The 20,819-nt window shown below is 40.3% G+C and overlaps 1 protein-coding gene across 1 annotated transcript in view; it reads right to left on the bottom strand.

Moving 5' to 3' along the window:
• Positions 1-10,594: 10,594 nt before the first annotated feature.
• Positions 10,595-20,819, bottom strand: part of LOC110966075 (slit homolog 1 protein-like) — a 113,350-nt gene continuing 103,125 nt past the window's right edge. The window contains exon 39 of the mRNA XM_022215319.2: positions 10,595-18,736. Coding sequence (XP_022071011.2) covers positions 18,474-18,736 — 263 coding nt within the window. The 3' untranslated portion in view covers positions 10,595-18,473. The remainder of the gene's footprint in view (positions 18,737-20,819) is intronic.

Genomic DNA, 20,819 nt, shown 5'->3' with positions numbered 1-20,819 from the left:
GATTATCCCTCACAGTCGATCATCTCTGCCTCAAAGGAACTAGAACTCCAGCTGAAGATGTATTCTCTCTCCAGTCCACATCCTGCCCTCTAATTCTTTGGTCTCTCTGTGCCTCCTCCTCCTCCTCCTTTCCTTTTATACAAATCTCTCTCTTTCACTTTGGTTTTCTCTGCTGCAGGGCCTGAGGAAAGAGCCCTCTGCAGTGGAGGGAGGCAGAAAAAGACAAATAACTTTTCAGGGCACAGGAAGTAGGTCATCCTCCTATCAAATATTTATTTCTCACACTGTGCCTAAGGCTCCAAAAGGGCTCCCTGTTTAGTTACTGTATCTGTGCATGTGTGCAATGTGTGTGTATGTATGTGTGTGTGTGTGTGTGTGTGTGTGTGTGTGTGTGTGTGTGTGTGTGTGTGTGTGTGTAGTTTTTGCTCATTTGCACATATATGGCTGCCCGTGGTCCATGTCTGACTGAACGAGTACAGAGATGTGGTGAATATTTGGAGTTTCCGCTCTCTTCAGGAGGTCAGACTTCATTTTTTTCATCCAGTCTTTTGTTATTAAACAGACGTTGAAATAGGTTTTCATCCAGCGTTGTGCATCAACTTCACGTGTCCATTTTTTTGTCTGTTTTTTCCATGCACAGGGCGAGTGGCCTTCTAAACTGAGGAGATGAAATTGAAAATGGGTTCTGAATACAAATACAGACCCCTGCAGGGCGTGTTATCGTACTCCACAGCTTCAGTCTCCTGATGGAAAGCCTCGGGTCGAGTTTAAATTTTACATTTAAGAGATTTTGTTACATCTTCTATCCTGAGGGTAACGGCTGGACCACTTTTTATTTACAGCAGGAGCTCTGGCCAAAAACGCCACAATGCTTTTTTTTTTTTTTTTTTTAATTAATGACACAACATTTTTAACTTCTGCACACAAAAGGAACATTATAGTGAAGGTATCAGCCAAACTTCAGAAACACTACTGGCCACAAATTTGGGGTCACCCAGACAATTTCATGTTTTCTATAAAAACTCACACTTTTATTCATGTGCTAACATAACTGAACAAGGGTTTTCTAATCATCAATTAGCCTTTCAACACCATTAGCTAACACAATGTAGCATTAGAACACAGGAGTGATGGTTGCTGGAAATGTTCCTCTGTACCTCTATGGAAATATTCCATTAAAAATCAGCTGTTTCCAGCTAGAATAGTCATTTACCACATTAACGATGTCCAGACTGGATTTCTGATTCATTTAATGTTAGCTTCACTGAAATAAAGCAGCTTTTCTTTCAAAAATAAGGACTTATTGTAGGCGTCTTAGTGTGTATGTCTATTCATCAATTCAGTCGTCAATCAAAATTTATTTGAATTGACAAACTTTGCTTATTTTGTCAAATATTACTCTGTGACAAAAATATGATTAATTAAATAAAAAGCCTCTAATTTATTAGATATATTTTTTGAATCGCATCCCACCACTAGTTTAAACCATCTGGTTAGGTTTAAGCACCTAACCTGCTCTAAAAGGTCTAAAAGACAAAACTCCAGTTCCAATTTCCAGTTAATTAACTGACTTTGTTTATTAACACAGTCTAATCAAATCAGTAATTGTTAATCATTGATCAAAATACCAAAACTGGTGCCAGTTCCAAACTGCAGCCTTTTCTTTTCTTATCAGTGTAATTCAATATGTTATGTGAGAGGAACTAAAAATCTCAAGACAACACAATGTGCCCTGGTTATGTTTTACCTGTTCCTGACGTTTTGGAGTTGGATTAGTAAAGGTACCAAGTCTCATCACTAATAGCCCAAAAAAGCACAAGCAGCCCACAGTTTGACAGCTTTTTTGGTGAAAATGAAAGCTCCTTGCAGTTAGTGGACACTCTCACAGACTTCAGAACCAGGAGGGAAGAAGAAAATTGTGCCATTTCTGTGTGGATGTACAACTAGTTCAATCTGACCAAACTAATGAGCTGATGGTTGATGTCTCGATGTGATCAGTCGAGAGCCTAAAACCTGGATATATTCAATTCTGATGACAAAAAAGACTGAGACTTTATTGTCCCTATGGAGAAATTCTTATTACACAGCACCACTGATTTATATTTCTGGACAGTACGAAAAAAAAGCCTCGCAGTTCCTGGACATCCATGTAGGGGCAGCATTCCATGAGTTTCTCCATAGCAGAATTAGCCTAGCCCTGCTCGACCCATGTTCTGAAGCACAAGGGTCTAGGCACGCTCGACAGGGAGGGAGGCGGGCTAAAAGGTTGTCTATCAAATCCCTCTGCTGCAATTGGGTAGGTATACAACCAATCAGCGCAACGAATAGGCTCCTAGAGCGCCGGAAATCAGAGGATGCGGTAGTTTGGTGAAGCCTTATTTATACAGTCCATGGGTGAAGCTCAAGTATATTACAGACATGTTAACAGAAAGATTATTCAGAGTCGGTGCTAATGGAGCTCAACGACTGTTGTCGTTTTTGTTATTGACCCTGGCAGAGAATTAAATTCATTGCCGTGGGTTGTCTAGCGCGGCTAGGCTAGTTGTTTCCGGTTGTTTTCTGTCAGAATCGTCGCGCCTCTGTCGTCACTTAGTTACACCCGCCTTCTGACTCTACATTCATCACTACATGGTGATTCGTCGGCCAGTTTAGGAGCATCCAACCTCGAGGCTTATGGAGGGTAACTAGACCCACCCTGGCAGAAAATTAAATTTGTTGCCGTGGGTTGTGTAGCACGGCTAGGCTAATAGCAGAATGCTATTACCAGTGGAATAATGGAAGAAAATGGTGACTACTAACACAGGAATCACCAAGATACTTCAAATAGTGAAATAAGTATTTTCCTAAACGACACCCAACATCTTCTGACCAAATGTTTATTGCACACACTCACTTCCTGTTTCTTTCTGCTATGAAGATCTTCAGCTTTTATCAAAAAAACTAAAAAGCTGAAGATCCTTACAGCTAAAAATCCTGTTTGACATTTTCCTGAATACTGATTACGTGACGATGGACATATGTTTGTCTGTGAATCTGTCTGTCTGTGTGCGACATCGCTCAAAAACAGACAAACAGAGTTGGATGGAATTTTCAGGGAAGGTCAGAAATGACACAAGGACTAACTGATTAGATTTAGGCAGTGATGCAGCTTATAGCCTGGATCCACGGATTTGTTAAAGATTTCCCATTGCCAGATAGCAGCTGGCTGCACAGTGACGTAGTGGTTGCACTTTGCCTTGCAGCAAGAAGATCCCCGGTTCAAATCCTGGCTGGGCCTGGGATCTTTCTGCATGGAGTTTGCATGTTCTCCCTGTGCAATGCGTGGGCTTTCTCCGGTATCCCGCTTCCTCCCACAGTCCAAAAATATGCTTGAAGTTAATTGATAATTCTAAATTGCCCGTAGGTGTGAATGTGAGTGTGATTGTTTGTTTGTATATGTGGCCCTGTGACAGACTGGTGACCTGTCCAGGGTGTCCCCTGCCTTCACCCGAGTCAGCTGGGATAGACTCCAGCACCCCCCGCAACCCTCGTGAGGATAAAGTGGTGTATAGAGAGAGAGAATGGATAGAATATAGCAGGCTGGCCATGGCGTCACTGTAACCATGACAACAAGTGAACACTATATTAGCTGCCTACTGATGATCACATGATTGTGATCCTACTGCTGACTTATCCGCAGAAATTATGCAAGGAAACAATTGATTAAATTGTGGGGGTGTTTCTGAGTTTTCTTCCATTCTTACGGTGAATTTTCGAACTTTTTCAGACAGTCTTCATCATGTCAAGAAACTGCTTCTTAGATAAACACTTCCTCTGCTGCAGGAATAGTGTCACAAATAAAAGCCTGTAACATTCAAAAATATGTGCCTTCAAAATAAAGCGTGGAGGGAACAGTTATTTTAACGTACACATGCATAACACACGCATGTGCTCAGTGCAAAATCATTTTGTTTGTGGGTACATCTATATTAATGGACACATTCTATAGTGCTGTGATTTCTGATCATCATCATCAAGAGCCAAAAATAATAATTAAATGATGAAGTTGTATAAAAATATGCTGCATTTCTGACATCATGGGGGAATGAACAGCCTTGGCGGAGTACTGCGCTCTCTGAGTGCTTTTCTTGTTGATTTATTGATAATAATTGTTTTTGACTTGTGATTCATTTCTGTGGACAGATTGACAGTTTGTCTCAGCAGCATGCAGAAGGAAAACCGGTCACCTTCAGAGAGAGGCTTAACAGCAGTGAGAGTTATGGCGGTTCATCCTTCACTGAGCTTGTTAGGAGCCGCCGTCCTCGCTGTGTCGCAGCTAAACACAGCTCAGACAGGCCTGGGGAGACGACCGCATGGGGCTGGCGCTGAGTCTTAATTGAATGGAACCTGATGCGGTTCCATTAATCAGTAATGGGGATCCTTGCTGGGCCCAGCCACCACACGCCACAGCAGGAGGGGCTTCTGATGGGGCCTCTGACATTTTCACAGCAGTCAGTGTGTATATGAAAAACAGGCTGAGAGGAGGGAGCCGTGCTCATGTCTCTGGAGTAAAGGTTGGAATGAGGAGAATATTTTATATCAAATGCTTCTACTTGTAGGTTTTTGTAGCGTACATCTCTGTCATGCTCTGAGCTGGAGGACACAATGGGAGCCATTAAAGCTTTTATTACAAGGCTGCTACCGCTGCACTTTTGCTCCATCATCTCTCAGCAGACAGGCTGGTAAAATGTTACACAAGAAATATCTGCTTCTCCTCTCCAGCGCCCTGTCTGTACTGCTCACACGCTCCACAATTCACTGATTAGCCACTGAATAACTGACTTTGTTAATTAACAACAGGCTTATCAAATCAGTAATTGTTAATCATTGATCAAAAATACCAAAAACTGGTACCAGCTTCCAAAACTGCAGCCTTTTCTTTTCATATCAGTGTAAATTCAATATGTTATATGAGAGGAACTAAAAATCTCAAGACAACACAATGTGCCCTGGTTATGTTTTACCTGTTCCTGACGTTTTGGAGTTGGATTAGTAATCAACCAGCAGTGAATGAAAAACACTGCTGGAGTTGGATTTTTGCCTTTATCTGACATTCCCCAACTTACTCTGGTAGATTAACATGCAGATACACTACCGTTCAAAAGTTAGGGGTCACTTAGAAATGTCTTTATTTTTGAAAGAAAAGCAGTTTTTTTTTTCAATGAAGATAACATTAAATGAATCAGAAATACAGTCTAGACATTGTTAATGTGATAAATGACTATTCTAGTTGGAAACAGCTGATTTTTAATGGAATATCTCCATAGAGGTACAGAGGAACATTTTCAGCAACCGTCACTCCTGTGTTGTAATGCTACATTGTGTTAGCTAATGGTGTTGAAAGGCTCATGATTAGAAAACCTTTGTGCAGTTATGCTAGCACATGAATAAATGTGTGAGTTTTCATGGAAAACAGGAAGTTGTCTGGATGACCCCAAACTTTTGAACGGTGTATGAAAGTATAAAGTGATGGTGCTGTGTTCACACTTTGGTTCTGCTGTTCCTAAAAAAAGATTCTTTTTGCAAGGAAAGATTCTTGAAGTGAAGGTTTTGTCACAATTCTGCCTCTATTCAAATTCAATTACTTTTTCTGAGTTGTGAATGGCATGTGTTACAGTCAAAGTAAAACCAAGACATTAAGCCAAATACTTCCTTGATTCGTGGTGCGTTTCTTTCAGACTGAAACTCTCCATCCTGCTCCGGAGCTGGAAACTGAAGACAAAACAGCTTTAGTCTGCAGCCTTCAGGAGCGTTTTAATGTAAACACTGATGCTGAACTGCATCCAGAGTCCCCTCAGCCCCCATCAGATCTCCACATTCAGTTCCTTCGCAATTTGACCGTGACACACACACACACAAAAAGAGTCTTCTTTTCACTTTCAGGCAAAACTAAATAAGTGAATGCATCTCAACCGGAATTTCATTTGACACTGAAGAAAGAAAGAGCAAAAATGTTCAACAAGGTCAAACCTAATTGAAAGTGACTGAAATGCCGTTCTATAGGGGACGTTTTAAGTGTTACTCTTCCTTTCTCTTTTTCTGTAACAGAAACTCCTCCCAGGTCACCTTGGTAGTTTCGGCTCCTTCTTTTAGAAACTGTCTGAAATATTCAGTTTGCCTCAGGCGCCGTCAGCCCCTTCCCCCCATAATATCTCTTTTTCTTTTCCACTCAACCCCCAACCTCCTTTCCTAACTTCTTCTCTCCACCCTTTTTCTGTTCGTCGCACTTCTTTTTCTTAATTTCGTTCACCTTCGTTCCCACCTCCTGCTCCTCCTCCTCCTTCTTTCGCTTCCTCTCTTGATGTGATGCTGACCGTGTGCGTGTGTGTGTGTGTGTGTGTGTGTGTGTGTGTGCGTGTGTGTGTGTGTGTGTGTGTGTGTGTGTGTGTGTTTGGAGGTTACCCAGTGGATCCAATGAGCACCTTGAGACCACTAACTATGATCATATCCACAAAAGGACATCTGGTCTACGGCAACAACAAAAAAAAGGGGGAAAGGGGAAGACAGAGAGGGTGAGAGTGCGGATGGGGGAGGAAAAAGAAGAGGGGGAGAAGAAGGGAGATGGGGTGAGAACAAAGAAGAAGAGGCCACGGAGAAAGGAGACGATGGGGATGAACAAAAAGGGCAGGTGAAAGAAAGAGTGTGTGTCGAGAAGGAAGAGAGACGACGAAGTAAAGAGAAAAGAAATGAAGAGAAAAAAACAAGTGCGTTGAACAAATAAGAGAGAAAAGGAATGAATGAGAACACTGGTTAAAAAAACTATAAATCAGAGACTGAACAGATAATTACAGAAGAAGAGTAGAGTTTGGAGAGACAAAAACATGAAGTTAGGTGTGGAAAGACACTGATGTGAAACCGAAACAGAGGAGGATAGAGGAGAAGCAGAGAGGAAGGTGAGTGAGGTAGACTGTGTCAGAGAGGATGGAGGATGTATGAGAAAGAGGAGAAGGAGAAATAAGAGAGAGGAGCAAAAGGGCAAGGACATCAGAGAGGAGACGCAAAACAAACACAAGGAGAAGTGGCTGAAGAGTGGAGAGAAAAATGAAATGTAAGTGTAAGAAGAGCCGAGAGGAGGGATCAATAAGACTGGAGGGAGAGGAGAGGAGAGGAAGCGAGAGGAGAGAAGAGGAATAAAAATGAGAGGAGAGGAGAAGAGAGGAGAGGAGAGGAATAAAAATGAGGAGAGGAGAGGAAGCGAGAGGAGAGAAGAGGAATAAAAATGAGAAGAGAGGAGAGGAGAGGAGAGGAGAGGAGAGGAATAAAAATGAGAGGAGAGGAATAAAAAGGAGAGGAGAGGAGGAGAGAGGAGAGGTGAGGAGAGGAGAGGAAGCGAGAGAAGAGGAATAAAAATGAAGGAGAGGAGAGGAAACGAAAGGAGAGAAAATGAGAGGAATAAAAATTAGAGAAGAGGAGACAAGTAGAGAGAAGAGAGGAGGAAAAACAGGAGGGGAGGAGGTGAAACAAGGTGTGTGTGTGTGTGTGTGTGTGTGTGTGTGTGTGTGTGTGTGTGTGTGTGTGTGTGTGTGTGTGTGTGTGTGTGTGTGTGTGTGTGTGTGTGTGTGTGTGTGCGCAACTTACTGCCCCCTACTGCTCTCAGGTAGCATCAACACAGGATCTCTATTTATTTAATAATAATAATATTATTAATCTAAATGAACATTGACACTTTAACAAACAAACGAGTGCAATCATTTCAAAGGTCAGTAAGGTCTAATATCGAGAACAGCAGAGGAGGAGAATTCAATCCTGGAAACTGGAACTTAAAGCCTCAGAAAATATGTCTAAAGTGAAATCATCAAATATTCACGGCCAGATAAATACAAAGTTAACTGATGAGAATTGATTTTGTGAGTGTGAAACAATGAGTGGAGTGCAATGTCTATGCAGTCCTAGAATTAAAGCTGGATGTTTGGTGGTGTGATGAAAAGTTAATAAAATGTTGAGAGGTTCTGAGCAGAGTCAGAGCTGACACTGATCCATATTCTGTGATAAGTTTATTATAAGGTCTCCCAGACATGGATGAAGTCTGGTCCTAGACCAAAAACATCTTAAAATCTCAGTCACATCTTTCTTAAAGTCTACAGGACCAGGCTACATCCATGTCTGAGAAACTGCCTGAACATTTTTGACATTCTGTTCTACAGAAACTGACAAACTGGCATTTAACTACAAAATGCATCACATACTTTTGAAAAACATCCAATCAACGCTTTTTTAAATTATATATGAATAGAGATGCCTTCAGCCACCTGAAGTCATTCACTACTTCAAGCTGAAGGACAAATACTATCGTATTTTGATTAGAAATATTCTCCTTCAAAAACTTCAATCAACAAAGGAGTTTTCTTTTTATAATCTTGTGTCAAAAAACATCTGAGATCCAGTGGGCCTGAGGGGGGTGTCACTTTAGTATCTGCTCAAAGCATCTTCACATTTTTTAATGAGAAATTTATATATATATATATATACATATATATATACATATCAAACCAGTAGTCCATATCCCTTATTTATGTTTTGGACATGTTATTAAGCTATTTCTTTAAAATTTGATTCAGATTTTTATGTTTTTTTAATTATTATTTTTATTCTCAATGGCAAACAAATTGAATCAAGAGCAAAGAAAGTGGAAATCAAAGCAATACAGTAAATAAAACTCCTCCCAAATATAATGTTTGTATATATATATATATATATATATATATATATGTCTGTATCAGAGAACACCACCCTACATGGCACTGCAGAGATAATCGATACATCAGTCAATACAGAGATACATTATTGATACGCTGACATCAGGACTGTTTGCTTTCTTTTCCAAACTGATCACTATATGACTGTTTGACTTTTGTGCTGATGTGTTTTGGGAGTTTCTTTTAGACTAGAATGAATTTGAACCCTCAGCTCCAGACCAGCTCCAGACCAGCTACATCTGCAGACTTTATTTCTAAGAGCCACCATGAAGCCTTAAATATAGCCTCAAAATGTCTATCACTTCTTGATCTATGCTCTCACATACTGTTACAGAAACGACAGAAAGCAAGCAACACAAGCGAGACAGAAAAACACAAAATGACAAAACCGAGAGATGAAACAACAAAAATGAGACAAACGACAGAAGTCAGACAAAAAAAGACACAAAACAACAAAAACAAGACAAAATATGACAAAAACATGACACAAAATGACAAAAAGAACAATGAACAATCTAGTATTTTACTTTATGATCAAAACAACTTGTCATGGTCAAGAATTTATTTTAAATTTTAAATTGCTGTTAATGTCTTCTCAGTAATTTTTACTCTTTGAGGGCCAGACTGGACCCTCTGGATGGCCAGTCTTGGCCCGTGGGCCTCATGTTTGCCACCCCTGGTTTAAAGGCCATGGGTCTGCAAAGAGATCAGTATGATTACTTGGTGAACCTGTGCATTGGCTAACCTCAGTATTTACCTTTTATCACTGTGTGCTTTCTGCTTCCTGCCATTTATTAGACAGAAAATGCTGGAAACATAACATAGCTGTCCATAAACATTCTTTCTGAACTTATTTCAAAGTTTTTTTTGGTAGTTAAATTAAAATTGTCAAATAACATTACATTTCCTGAGCTGTTTTTTTTTAGATTGTTTAAATCATTCATTTCTCAGTCAAAAAGATACAGTTTTGGTTGCTTTTTTTTTAAACTGTGGAACTCCCAGTGCTCCCAGTATCCATCGTCAGTGAGTCTATTTTTACACAGCTGAAGGTTAAAACGATTCTTAAATGCATTGATTTATCTTGCGATGCATTTTTGCCAATAAATAACTGGATTGTGTTTTTCAGGCAGTTTTTGTGTGTGTGTATATTGTAGCTGACAGTCATCCTGCCATCTGTTCATTCCAGTGCGTGTACATTTTTTTTGCTCTTTGTGTGCAGCGGATCGTCGGTGTGAGAAGATGTGGAGGCTTTATTGGAATTGGGGGGTTGGGAAAGTACTGCTGCTGTGATTTTATCCGTCTTTAAAACCCGGAGAGACAGAGGAAACGGAGGAAAGAGAGGGGGGGAAGGGGTAAAGATGGCGGTGAAGAAAGGTTGAGGTTGGGGGAGGAGGAAGAGGAGGACGTTGGATGGTTTGCAGAGGTGGAGGTGGGGGTTTTGCTGGAAAGGAGAGCAGGCTGGAAGGGTTGGGGAGGGGAGGGACTCCGTCAAAGCCAATGGGGGTATATATTATGTTTTATGGTTACGGAGGGACGCATAAATCACTGTTTCATTAAACGGCTTCAGTCTCCCAGCGCTGACCCTCCTCCCAGCGGGACATCCCTCTCCTCTCCCTTTCTTTCGTTTCCAGCCATCCTTCTTTACTTTGCCCTCCATCTTTCTTTTTTCTCCCTTGTTAAAAGCAGCCTCCCATCCTCCTCCATCACTCCATCTTCCTCTCCTTTCTTTTCTCTCCTCCACCGTTATCTCCAGGAGCCGCCATCGACTCAGCCGGAAAGCCTCGACTCAATGAGGTCAAAGGTCAGAGCAACGACGACAAGAAAACCAGAGGCGGTGTCAAGGTAGACAGGAAGACATGGAAGGAGAAACAGTTCTTTATTTAAATAAATAGAAAAAAAAAGTAACAGGAGCACTACTCGTCGTCTCCGCTCAGGTGAGACGACACAAAACAAACCGTTCTGTAAAACCCTCATGAAAGATGATGGAAGGTTGTTTTGTTTTTCTTGACAAAGATTTCTCTACAGGCTACAGATGAAAACAGTGACAACATCCTCTCCAACATATAAAAATACTATGACAAAATCAAGCGTATAATATATATTACAATCTGTTAGGTTGTTACTGTGTGTAGATGTACTGCACTTATAACAATAATGATAATAAAAGCTACATTAGTTTAATTCTGATCCACTCGGCCTAAAATAAAAAACATAAAAACATGTTAAAACATTAACATTACACATCTTTTATTTTAGTTTCACATCCATATAAATAACATGACATTATATATATAAAAGCTACATTTGTATGATGCGTTCACTGGCTCTCCGACAGATCAGAGGGAGCGTTTTGATCTGCGTCGTCGTTCACTCAGGCTCATTATGAGGGACGGCGTCTGGTCGTTGGAAGTGTCTTACAATGACAAACACACACAGGCGTCTCTGCGCTTCTACACTTGTGAGGACCTCCGTTCGCATAACAATAATACTTTCTGTACCCTTTAACCTTCGACATACAGACCTTTTCCACTAGCTGGGATGTCAAATTTTCAGTTATCTTGCACAAAAAAATAGCTGCGTTTTACCACTGTAGCAACCAGTAACGTAATACCGGCTAATAATGTAGTAAATCTGGCCATTGTAAATGCAATAAAGCCAATAATGTAATAAGTCAATAAGTTATTGGTTGGTTTTTATGGCCTAGCATTAATATCTTTTCAAAAAATCCTTTGATAATGTAATAACTGCAGTCAATAATGTGATGATACCGAAACAGGACTGCATTTCTTGGACATAAAAGATTTTTTTGTGCAGTTTGCTCATCAAAAATAGGCAGAGTGGATGGCATAGTCGTCATATTCATTTATCAAGTATACATCCCACATACACTACTGGTCAAAAGTTTGGGGTCACGTCCTTATTTTGGAAAGAAAAGCAGTTTGTTTTTTTCCAATGAAGACAAACTTAAATTAATCAGAAATACAATGTAGACATTATTAAGGTGGTAAATGACTATTCTTAGCCGGACACTTCAGATTTTAAATGGAATAAACAGTATTTTTAAGTAAAAATATTGTACAACAAATAATTCTCAAATTGACTCTTACAACCATAAAATAGCAGAGTGAGAACTACACCACCGTTCAAAAGTTTGGGGTCACCCAGACAATATCATGTTTTCTATAAAAACTCAGACTTTTATTCACATGCTAACATAACTGCACAAGGGTCTTCTAATCATCAGTTAGCCTTTCAACACCATTAGCTAACACAATGTAGCATTAGAACACAGTGATGGTTGCTGGAAATGTTCCTCTGTATCTCTATGTAGATATTACATTAAAAATCAGCTGTTTCCAGCTAGAATAGTCATTTATCACATTAATAATGTCGAGACTGTGTTTCGGATTTGTTTAATGTCATCTTCATACAAAAAAAATTGCTTTTCTTCCAAAAATAAGGACTTTTCTAAGTGACCCCAAACCTTTGAACGGTAGTGTAGGTATAGCAGACGGCAAAGTCGTCATATTCATTCATCAAGGACACGTCCCATGTAGCTCTCACTGTCCTTAATTATGGTTATAAAACCCAATTTGAGAATTATCTGCAGTACAAAATCTTCATTTAGGATAATGTATAGTTGCTTAGATATGCAAATCCATTACTCCATGTCAGCGTCTCTGTTGGATGTTGTGTTTTCAAATGAATTTACCACATTTTTTTCCCTCAGAAAACATTTCATTAAAACTTTTTTAAAACATTTCTCAAGGAAAAATGATTGAGTCCTCATTTTAAACTGTATATAAATAACTGGACTGGCACTACATTGGCACTTAACTCCAAAAAACTGAAAAGTATCATGTACATAATGAACTAAGGGGAAAACATCAACATAAAATTGACATATTTCTTCCAGTTAATGTCTTTAACTTTGTACATTACTGAGAACAATCCAGGCTTTCATCCATCGGCGGTCCTTTATATAACTCTTTCATATGTAGACTTAGACCCTGTTTTACATCCAGCAGCCTTGTAGAGCTTCATAATACTAACAGAACAGTCATCTTCTGTTCTAGGCTCTCTGACATATATGAGAAGAGATGCGGTCCTATTTATGCATTATTCCAAAGGATTGTTTTTTTAAAGCTAGGCCGTTAACATAACAAACAATCAACGTAGTATTCTTACATTACTGGCAAAATGTTTCTACTTTAATGGCTCAAAAACTGTATTACATTATTGGTTGCTACGTACCAACAACATCACAATGGTGTATAAACACTTGAAAATCTCTTTAAAAAAATGTAACCAAAGATGGCAAAATTCAACAACATTGTGTGGTTTTGAATGCATTTAAAATCACTGATGCAGTTTAAATCGCAATGGTTCATTTCGCAAACAACGCTGATGTGTTAGAAGAATTTGGAAGCACTCATCCATCAGTTTCCATTGTTTTCTGTGCAACATGAAAATCAATTAGCAGTGAGTTTGCTCTGAGTGTTGCAGTCACAGTGAACGTTGGGTTTACAAAGCCGCTTTGCAGCTGCAAAGAGGAAAAATATTCAATTGTTTTAGCCATTTTTAGTCAAGCAGAAGTTTGTCGAATGTAAAGATTTGCTGCTTTTTTTTGTTCTGTGAAGAAAAAGTGAAGTGATGAATAGTTCTAATCATCACTTTGCAGTAGGAGAAAAAATAATGCCAATAATGTGTATTTTTCCACATGATTCCGCCATTATGAGGATGAGCAACAAAATCTAAAAAACATGAATTAACACTGAAAAAGCAAACTGCCTGAACACACAGCAATGCAACACAAATTAAGAGTGTGCTCGGTGCCTGGGTTTCCAGTGTCTGCTAATAGATTTTTATGTTTTGCACAAATGAATGGAAGAAAAAGAAAGCAAGGAAGACTGGATGGCGTGGATTTAAATATGCTCAGCCTCTGATTCACTGCACTAACTGTTCTTAACTCTCAAACAGCCCCTTGAAGAAGCAACAACCAGACAAAATGTCCTCACAAAAACAGAAGAACAAGAAGCAGCATACACAAGCGCTGCCCCCCTCCCTTTAACTGGGGTAAAGGGCGTCCGTGAGCAGCAATGGGAAAACATGACCACCTCCTGAACTCCATCACCTCTAACCTTCAGGCTGAGTTCAAATCATCTGACAGGAAGTGGGACGAGATGACAAGTCGCCCTCGACGTCCGCGTAGATTTATGGATATTAAATGAACTGTTTGCCACATGTTCATTCACTTTTCAAACAGTAGGTGGTGCTGATAATTAGCTCTGATTATTGACCAGCTGCATCACTGAATGGGAAGACGTGCTCGTCTACAGAAACACTGAGCTATAGTTACTTTTGGGGGTTGGTGTGAATGTACAGTACCGTTCGAAAGTTTGGGGTCATTTAGAAATGTCTATTTTTGAAAGAAAAGCAGTTTTATTCGATGAAGATAACAATAAATGAATCAGAAATACAGTCTATACATTGTTAAAGTGCTAAATGACTATTCTAGCTGGAAACAGCTGATTTTTAATGGAATATCTCCATAAGGGTACAGAGGAACATTTCCAGCAACCATCACTCCTGTGTTCTAATGCTACATTGTGTTAGCTAATGGTGTTGAAAGGCTAACTGATGATTAGAAAACGCTTGTACAATTATGTTCATGGATGGCTGGTATAAATGGGCTAACAGGGCTAAGCCCTCCCAAGCAAAAACAAAAAAAGATGAGAAAATTATTTTTTTAAATAACTTACAACAGATTGTTTTAAGTTTAGGTGAAACCAAAGGTAGCAACAGCACCAATCAGTCAAAAGAAAAACATAGAATATCTCTAAATGGGCTTATTTTTTTACAGCCCCAGCAGATACAGTCCGCTTTCATTCATTTCCTTCTTGTAAGTGATTGACAGGTGTCATGTCCCGCCCCCGTGATTTACTGATCATGTGGGCTAACTTCAGTCAGCCCACAGGCCACTGACTTTTGACCAATAGCAGCGAGTTAACACAGCGGTGCTGCTATTTGTGCCAGAGTTGGGAAGGAGGGAGAAAAAGTTAAGCCATGACGGGAAATTACGTTAGAATTCTGTATTGAGTCTAACTTGTCCTAATACCAAAATAACATGAATCTGCGAGGACGAACGAGTAAAGTTTCAATATGTGATTACACTCGTGTATCCCTCTCGATGACGTTGTTTATCAAACTTAGTGCATTTACGTGTGTGTATGTGTTACATTGTTTATTTATTTCTATCTAGAGTTCAGAATTGCATGACTCCTCTGACGAAGAGTATGTCCCAGACGCCCCAACATCTTCCTCCAGAGGTCGGGCATCTAAACGAAGCCGTCAGGCGGGCTATGGAGGCCGTGGTCGGGGAGCGACGCGAGCACCCCGAGCCAAAAAACGTCCTGCAGTCTCTTGGCCTGACAAGCCGTGGGGTTGGTAACTTTTCTGGAAGTTGCTGATCCTTGATGCTCTCTCCTCCACAAGCAAAACAAATGTGCACGCGGTTGCGTAGTGCGTAGCTCGCCCACCTCTGCATGGGCTTGCTTGCTGTGCGCGTAACCGTTGATTGACAGCATGACAAAGCTGAAGCTCGAACTTGATTGGTCGGCAGCGACCGGCGCTTTTTGGAATAACATGGGGGTCTATGAGAGGAAGGCGGAGCTCAGGAATAAATTTTCATATCGCGTCATACTAACTTTATATTATAGTATCGAACTAGACTAACACATTTAAGCTTTGTTAAAAAATGATACATAAATTGAAAACAAACGGAAACTCCGGACAGCAGCTTTAAGAGACTGGGATCACACCGGCCAAACGATGTTCATATTACTCAACGGGACCAACGACAAAATCGTAAGTTTTGCATTTCTTGGTTTGACAGAAAGGACTGGCTAATGGCAAGTATAGCTAAGAATTCACTTTTCTGTTTCCCATGCTTACTTTTTGGAGGAGATACCGCATGAACTCAACAAGGAATTGTGGATTTGTGGCTGTGCAAGCTGATGAGACAACCTGTGTGTGTGTGTGTGTGTGTGTGTGTGTGTGTGTGTGCGCGTGAGAGAGAGAGAGAGAGAGAGAGAGAGAGAGAGAGAGAGATGATGTAGAGCACGAAAAAAGTGTAGTGTACCTGTAATTGATGTAACTGTGTGTATCATAGGTGATGTGGCTTTTGCAGCTGTGTTAACTATTTAATCGGTATTATGCATTTGTTAGCCCACCCAACAAATTTCACCACCAGCCGCCACTGATTATGTTAGAACATGAATAAAAGTGTGAGTTTTTATGGAAAACATGAAATTGTCTGGACGACCCCAAACTTTTGAGCGGTAGAGTACGATATGCAGATGACACAGTGCTGAGAGTGAACAAAGGTGAGTGAAGAAAATTTGCACACCATTAACAATTTCATGTTTTCCATGAAAACTCACACTTTTATTCATGTGCTAACATAACTGCACAAGGGTTTTCTAATCATCAATTAGTCTTTCAACACCATTAGCTAACACAATGTAGCATTAGAACACAGGAGTGATGGTTGCTGGAAATGTTCCTCTGTACCCCTATGGAGATATTCTATTAAAAATCAGCTGTTTCCAGCTAGAATAGTCATTTACCACATTAACAATGTCTAGACTGCATTTCTGATTCATTTAATGTTATCTTCATTGAAAAAAGCGCTTTTCTTTCAAAAATAAGGACATTTTTAAGTGTTCCTAAATTTCTGCGGAGCACTGTATTTTCAGAGATAGCAGCTTATTTGGGATGATTTAACACAAATGCAACAGTTATAACACAGGAGGCTGCACATCCAATCTTATCTCACATTTTGTGCAATGAACATCTCGTCTACACTGTTAGAAATCCAAGAATTCCTTTGACAAAACGCATTTTTTCCATACTGTAATAGAGGAGTTTGTTATAATTGGGAAAAAAGCACTTATTTTTACACTGAAACGTACAAATAAAAATGTATTTCATCAACACTACTGGTATAAACACATTTTTAGAAAACATTTAATAATAATAAGCTTTAGGTTTTAACCTGTGTAGTTTTGCTGTCAGTCAGTTATACGACTAGAAATACTGGAGGCTGTTTCATTGTTTGATGCTGGTCGACGTTCTTGTACTTTTAACTCTGTCCTTTTGGTTTCTACTCGGGAATTGCATAAACGTAATGACTTATTCTTAAAAAAAAACTAAGTTTGTGGCATTCATATCAACGTCAAGACCAGAAAGGAAGCTTGATTACTGCCAAAAACAAATGTGTGGCCTTTTGATGGCTTTTATTATGAAAGGATTTATCTGTGTGTGTCACTGAGCAAAATGTATTCCACCAGCTCCTCGGTTTACGACATCCTTGATGTTTCGTGGTTACGTCGCCATCTCCTATAAATTTTATAAGAAATTCTTGTTCCGTCATTCCGATGTACGTTGTTTGCGATGTCAAAACAAATTTCGCACGGGAACTAGTTGGCGAGAGAAGCAGATGAATCAGTCATCATCACACGGCGCTATACGAGGAAGACGGTTATACGCCATATTGGATTGTGCTACATTCACTTTCTTTTGTTTGTGTTGTTTTTTGGAAACTTTTTGCCCTTCATCATGGCTCCCAAGCTTCTTTTTACGGCAGTGCTTAGAAGAAAAGGAAAGCCATCTCCACGGAAGGAAAATTAGATATAATAAAAAGCTTGGGAAAGGGTGAAACACAGACGGATGAACGATTACCATTTTACCACTGTGTAGGTGAGTGACATAGGTACTTATGGACATATATGAGTTCCGACTTATGGCGAAAATCATATTACGTCGCACTGTAGGAACGGCATTCCGACGTAAGTTGAGGACCCCCTGTATAGTGTTTCGGTACAACCTCTTAAAGTGGTGTGGAACCTATTTCTACAGAGAACTGAGAACTTTCCGTGTTTCCGGGTTTATGCTCACTGCACAAAACTGACGAGATTGATGAAGACTGACAGCAGGTTGAGAGAAAACTCCAGCACACACCTGCCACTGTTGGACAACCACAAGCTGAATGTTTGATGCTTAAATCCACAAAAAGCCTGTTAGAGAAACAGCAGTCGTGTCTGCGAAGAACGAGGCTTCAAGATGTCGTTTATTTGTCCTTTATCACACTGTCAGACCTCAGCGCTGCTGCTGTTCAGAAATACCTGCACATGAAGTCTCAGAGGTGAGATCTTTTACATCGGCGATAGAAATGGAGTGATGTTTTTTCCGATCGGTTTTGACTGTCAGAGCTTATACTTCACAAACGAGTCCCAGCTTAATTAGTACCTTCACTTCCTGCGACAAGTCTGCTGCTGCAGCTGTGAGGGAACAAAGAGCAGCACTTAACCCGACACACGTCAGAAACACAAACGAGAAGGCATACGGAGGCTTTTCACCACACAACTATTAATAATGAGCTGGGGTTAGGGAGTTAGTGCGCAGGTTCTCCTACAGCAGGTGAGGAAGAGGAAGATGACGATGATGAGGTTGACTCGTTGATTTCATGTCTCGAGAGGGAAGAACTGTCTTATGTTACAAAACCGCGACTGTGCGCAAAAACACACGGAACAAACGTCTGTTTATCAGTGACAGAATTCCTACAGTGTGTGTACCTCTTTAGCTCGGTGTGTGTGTGTGTGTGTGTGCTGTGTTTGAAACTGTGTGTGTGTGTGTGTGTCTGCATGTGTGTATGTGCACACCATCACATCCGCAGTGCTACACACACTCCTTGCAGCCGCATTCCACAGGCTTTTCCACGTCCTGCGTGAACGAGGTCCCGTCGTCGCATTCGAAGGTGAGCCGCCGGCGTCGGACCCTCAGCGGGGAGCAGCAGGAGGCGGAGGGGGCGGCCGGCTCGGCTCCCGCCCGGCAGCGACCCCGACACTCCACCCAGGAGAAGGGCTTGGACGTCTGGCAGAGGACGGTGCCGCGCTGCAGCCGGTGGTAGTCTCGGACCGGCTCACCACGACAGGGTGACTCTGTGGGTGATAGAACACACCGACGGTCAGAGAGAGTCCAACAGCCTGAAACACTGAAACCTACACTACTGTTCAAAAGTTTGGGGTCACTTATTTTTCAATGAAAAGCAATTTTTTTCAGAAATCAGAAATACAGTTTAGACCAGAGGTGTTAAACATGCGGCCCGCGGGCCAAAACAGGCCCTCCAGAGGGTCCAATCTGGCAGACAGACATTAACTGCTAACTGGAAATTTGTAAAATTACAAATTTGAAATAATTTCTCAACCATGACAAGTTGCTTTGATCATAAAATAAAATACTAGATTGCTCATTGTACTTTTGTGTCTTGCTACTCCGCCAAGGAATGCAGCAGTTATATGACGATCGGTGGATGTTTGTCTGTAAATCCGTCTGTCTGTTAGCAACATCACTCAAAAATGGGCTAACGAATTTGGACGAAATTTTCAGGGAAGGTCAGAAATGACACAAGGACCAAGAGATTAGATTTTGGCAGTGATGCAGCTTATCGTCTGGATCCATGGATTTGTTAAGGATTTCCTGTTGTGAGATATAGTGGACGGCAGAGCGTCACCAGAACCAAGGCAAGGGAACACTGTGTCAGTTACCTGCATCAATTCACTCGACCCGCTACACATTTAGGTCCCGCACTTCGGTATCTGTACATAACGTACGCATGCGTAACACATGCCTGTGCTCAGCGTGAGGTCATTTTTTATTTAGTTAGTTAGTTTGTGGGTAGATCTATTCTAAATGACCAGAATATATGTTGCCATGATTTCTGAATACACAAATTGAGGAATAAACAGTCTTTATGGAGTACTGCACTCTGAGTGCTTTTCTTGTTTTGTGTCTCATTTCTGTAATACTTTGTCTTGTTTTTGTCTTTTTGCATTTCCTTTTTGTCTGGCTTGTGTTTTTTTGTCGTATTTTTGTCGTTTCGTCATTTTCTGTTTTTTTTGTCTCACTTGTGTTGTTGGTCTATTTTTTGTCGTTTTGTTTCTGGCTATTGTCATTATTTGTCTCGTTTTTGTCATTTGTCTCATTTTTTTTATCACTGAAACTTTTTGTCAAATTTTTTTGTTTTGTTTTGTGTTGTTTCTCTCATTTTTGTCATTTTGCATATGGTTATTGGAATATTTTGCCTTGTTTTTGTCTGACTTTTGTCATTTTGATCATAACGTAAAATACTATATTGTTCAGTTCCAGATAGCTGTGACTAAATGTGTGTCTTTGTAGACACTCTGTGATCTGGAAGTTGTAATGAGTAAATGATAAATTGAGGCATAATGTTGTTGAAATTGATCTTATTCTTCTTGAGGAATTTCAAGATGTTCATGATGTTTTGTAAAAAGGTAATTCCTTAAACGTGAACATTTTCAGAATGTACCGTATTTTCTGCACCATATAAGGCGCAGTCTCGATTACGTGGTTTACTTCTGTACTGAAGCCATATATAAGGCCCACCGTATTATTGGGCGCATGCTAAAACAAGGAAACGGAAGGAAAACAGTGAGTTTGGTTAAACTTTATTCTACTACTTATTTAAAAATACACTCACATTATTTTTTATCAATCTTTTGTCACAAATCCATCAAAGTCCTCGTCTTCTGTATCTGAATTGAACTGCTGGGCAATTTCGACATCAAACATGCCGGGTTCACTCACGTCATTGTCGGCGTCAGTCTCGTTGCTGGGTGGCGGTTCAGCAATGATGCCGGCTTTCGCGAAAGCTCGGACAATAGTCAGTACTGTATGTAGCTTTAGGTAATGTTCTCTCATAGGTTTATCTCTGCCAGTGTGTGTAGTGTACGTATTACGTCTCTATGTCGGCGGGAAATGGTCCGACAGTCAGATTTTGGAACTGCACACATAAGATGCACCGGGTTAAAAGGCGCACCATCGATTTTTGAGAAAATTAAAGGCTTTTAATTGCTCCTTATAGTGCGGAAAATAAGGTACTTTTTTTTTTACACTAAAACAAATTAAAAATTTTGATGGTTATTTCTAGGTTATTATGCTCTGATTTTACTGGTCACTTGAGATCAAATTCGGCTGAATGTGGCCCCTGAACTAAAATGAGTC

The sequence above is a fragment of the Acanthochromis polyacanthus genome, chromosome 3, assembly GCF_021347895.1.
Source record: "Acanthochromis polyacanthus isolate Apoly-LR-REF ecotype Palm Island chromosome 3, KAUST_Apoly_ChrSc, whole genome shotgun sequence".
Classification (NCBI taxonomy): domain Eukaryota; kingdom Metazoa; phylum Chordata; class Actinopteri; family Pomacentridae; genus Acanthochromis; species Acanthochromis polyacanthus.
This window is presented reverse-complemented; position numbering and strand designations above follow the sequence as displayed.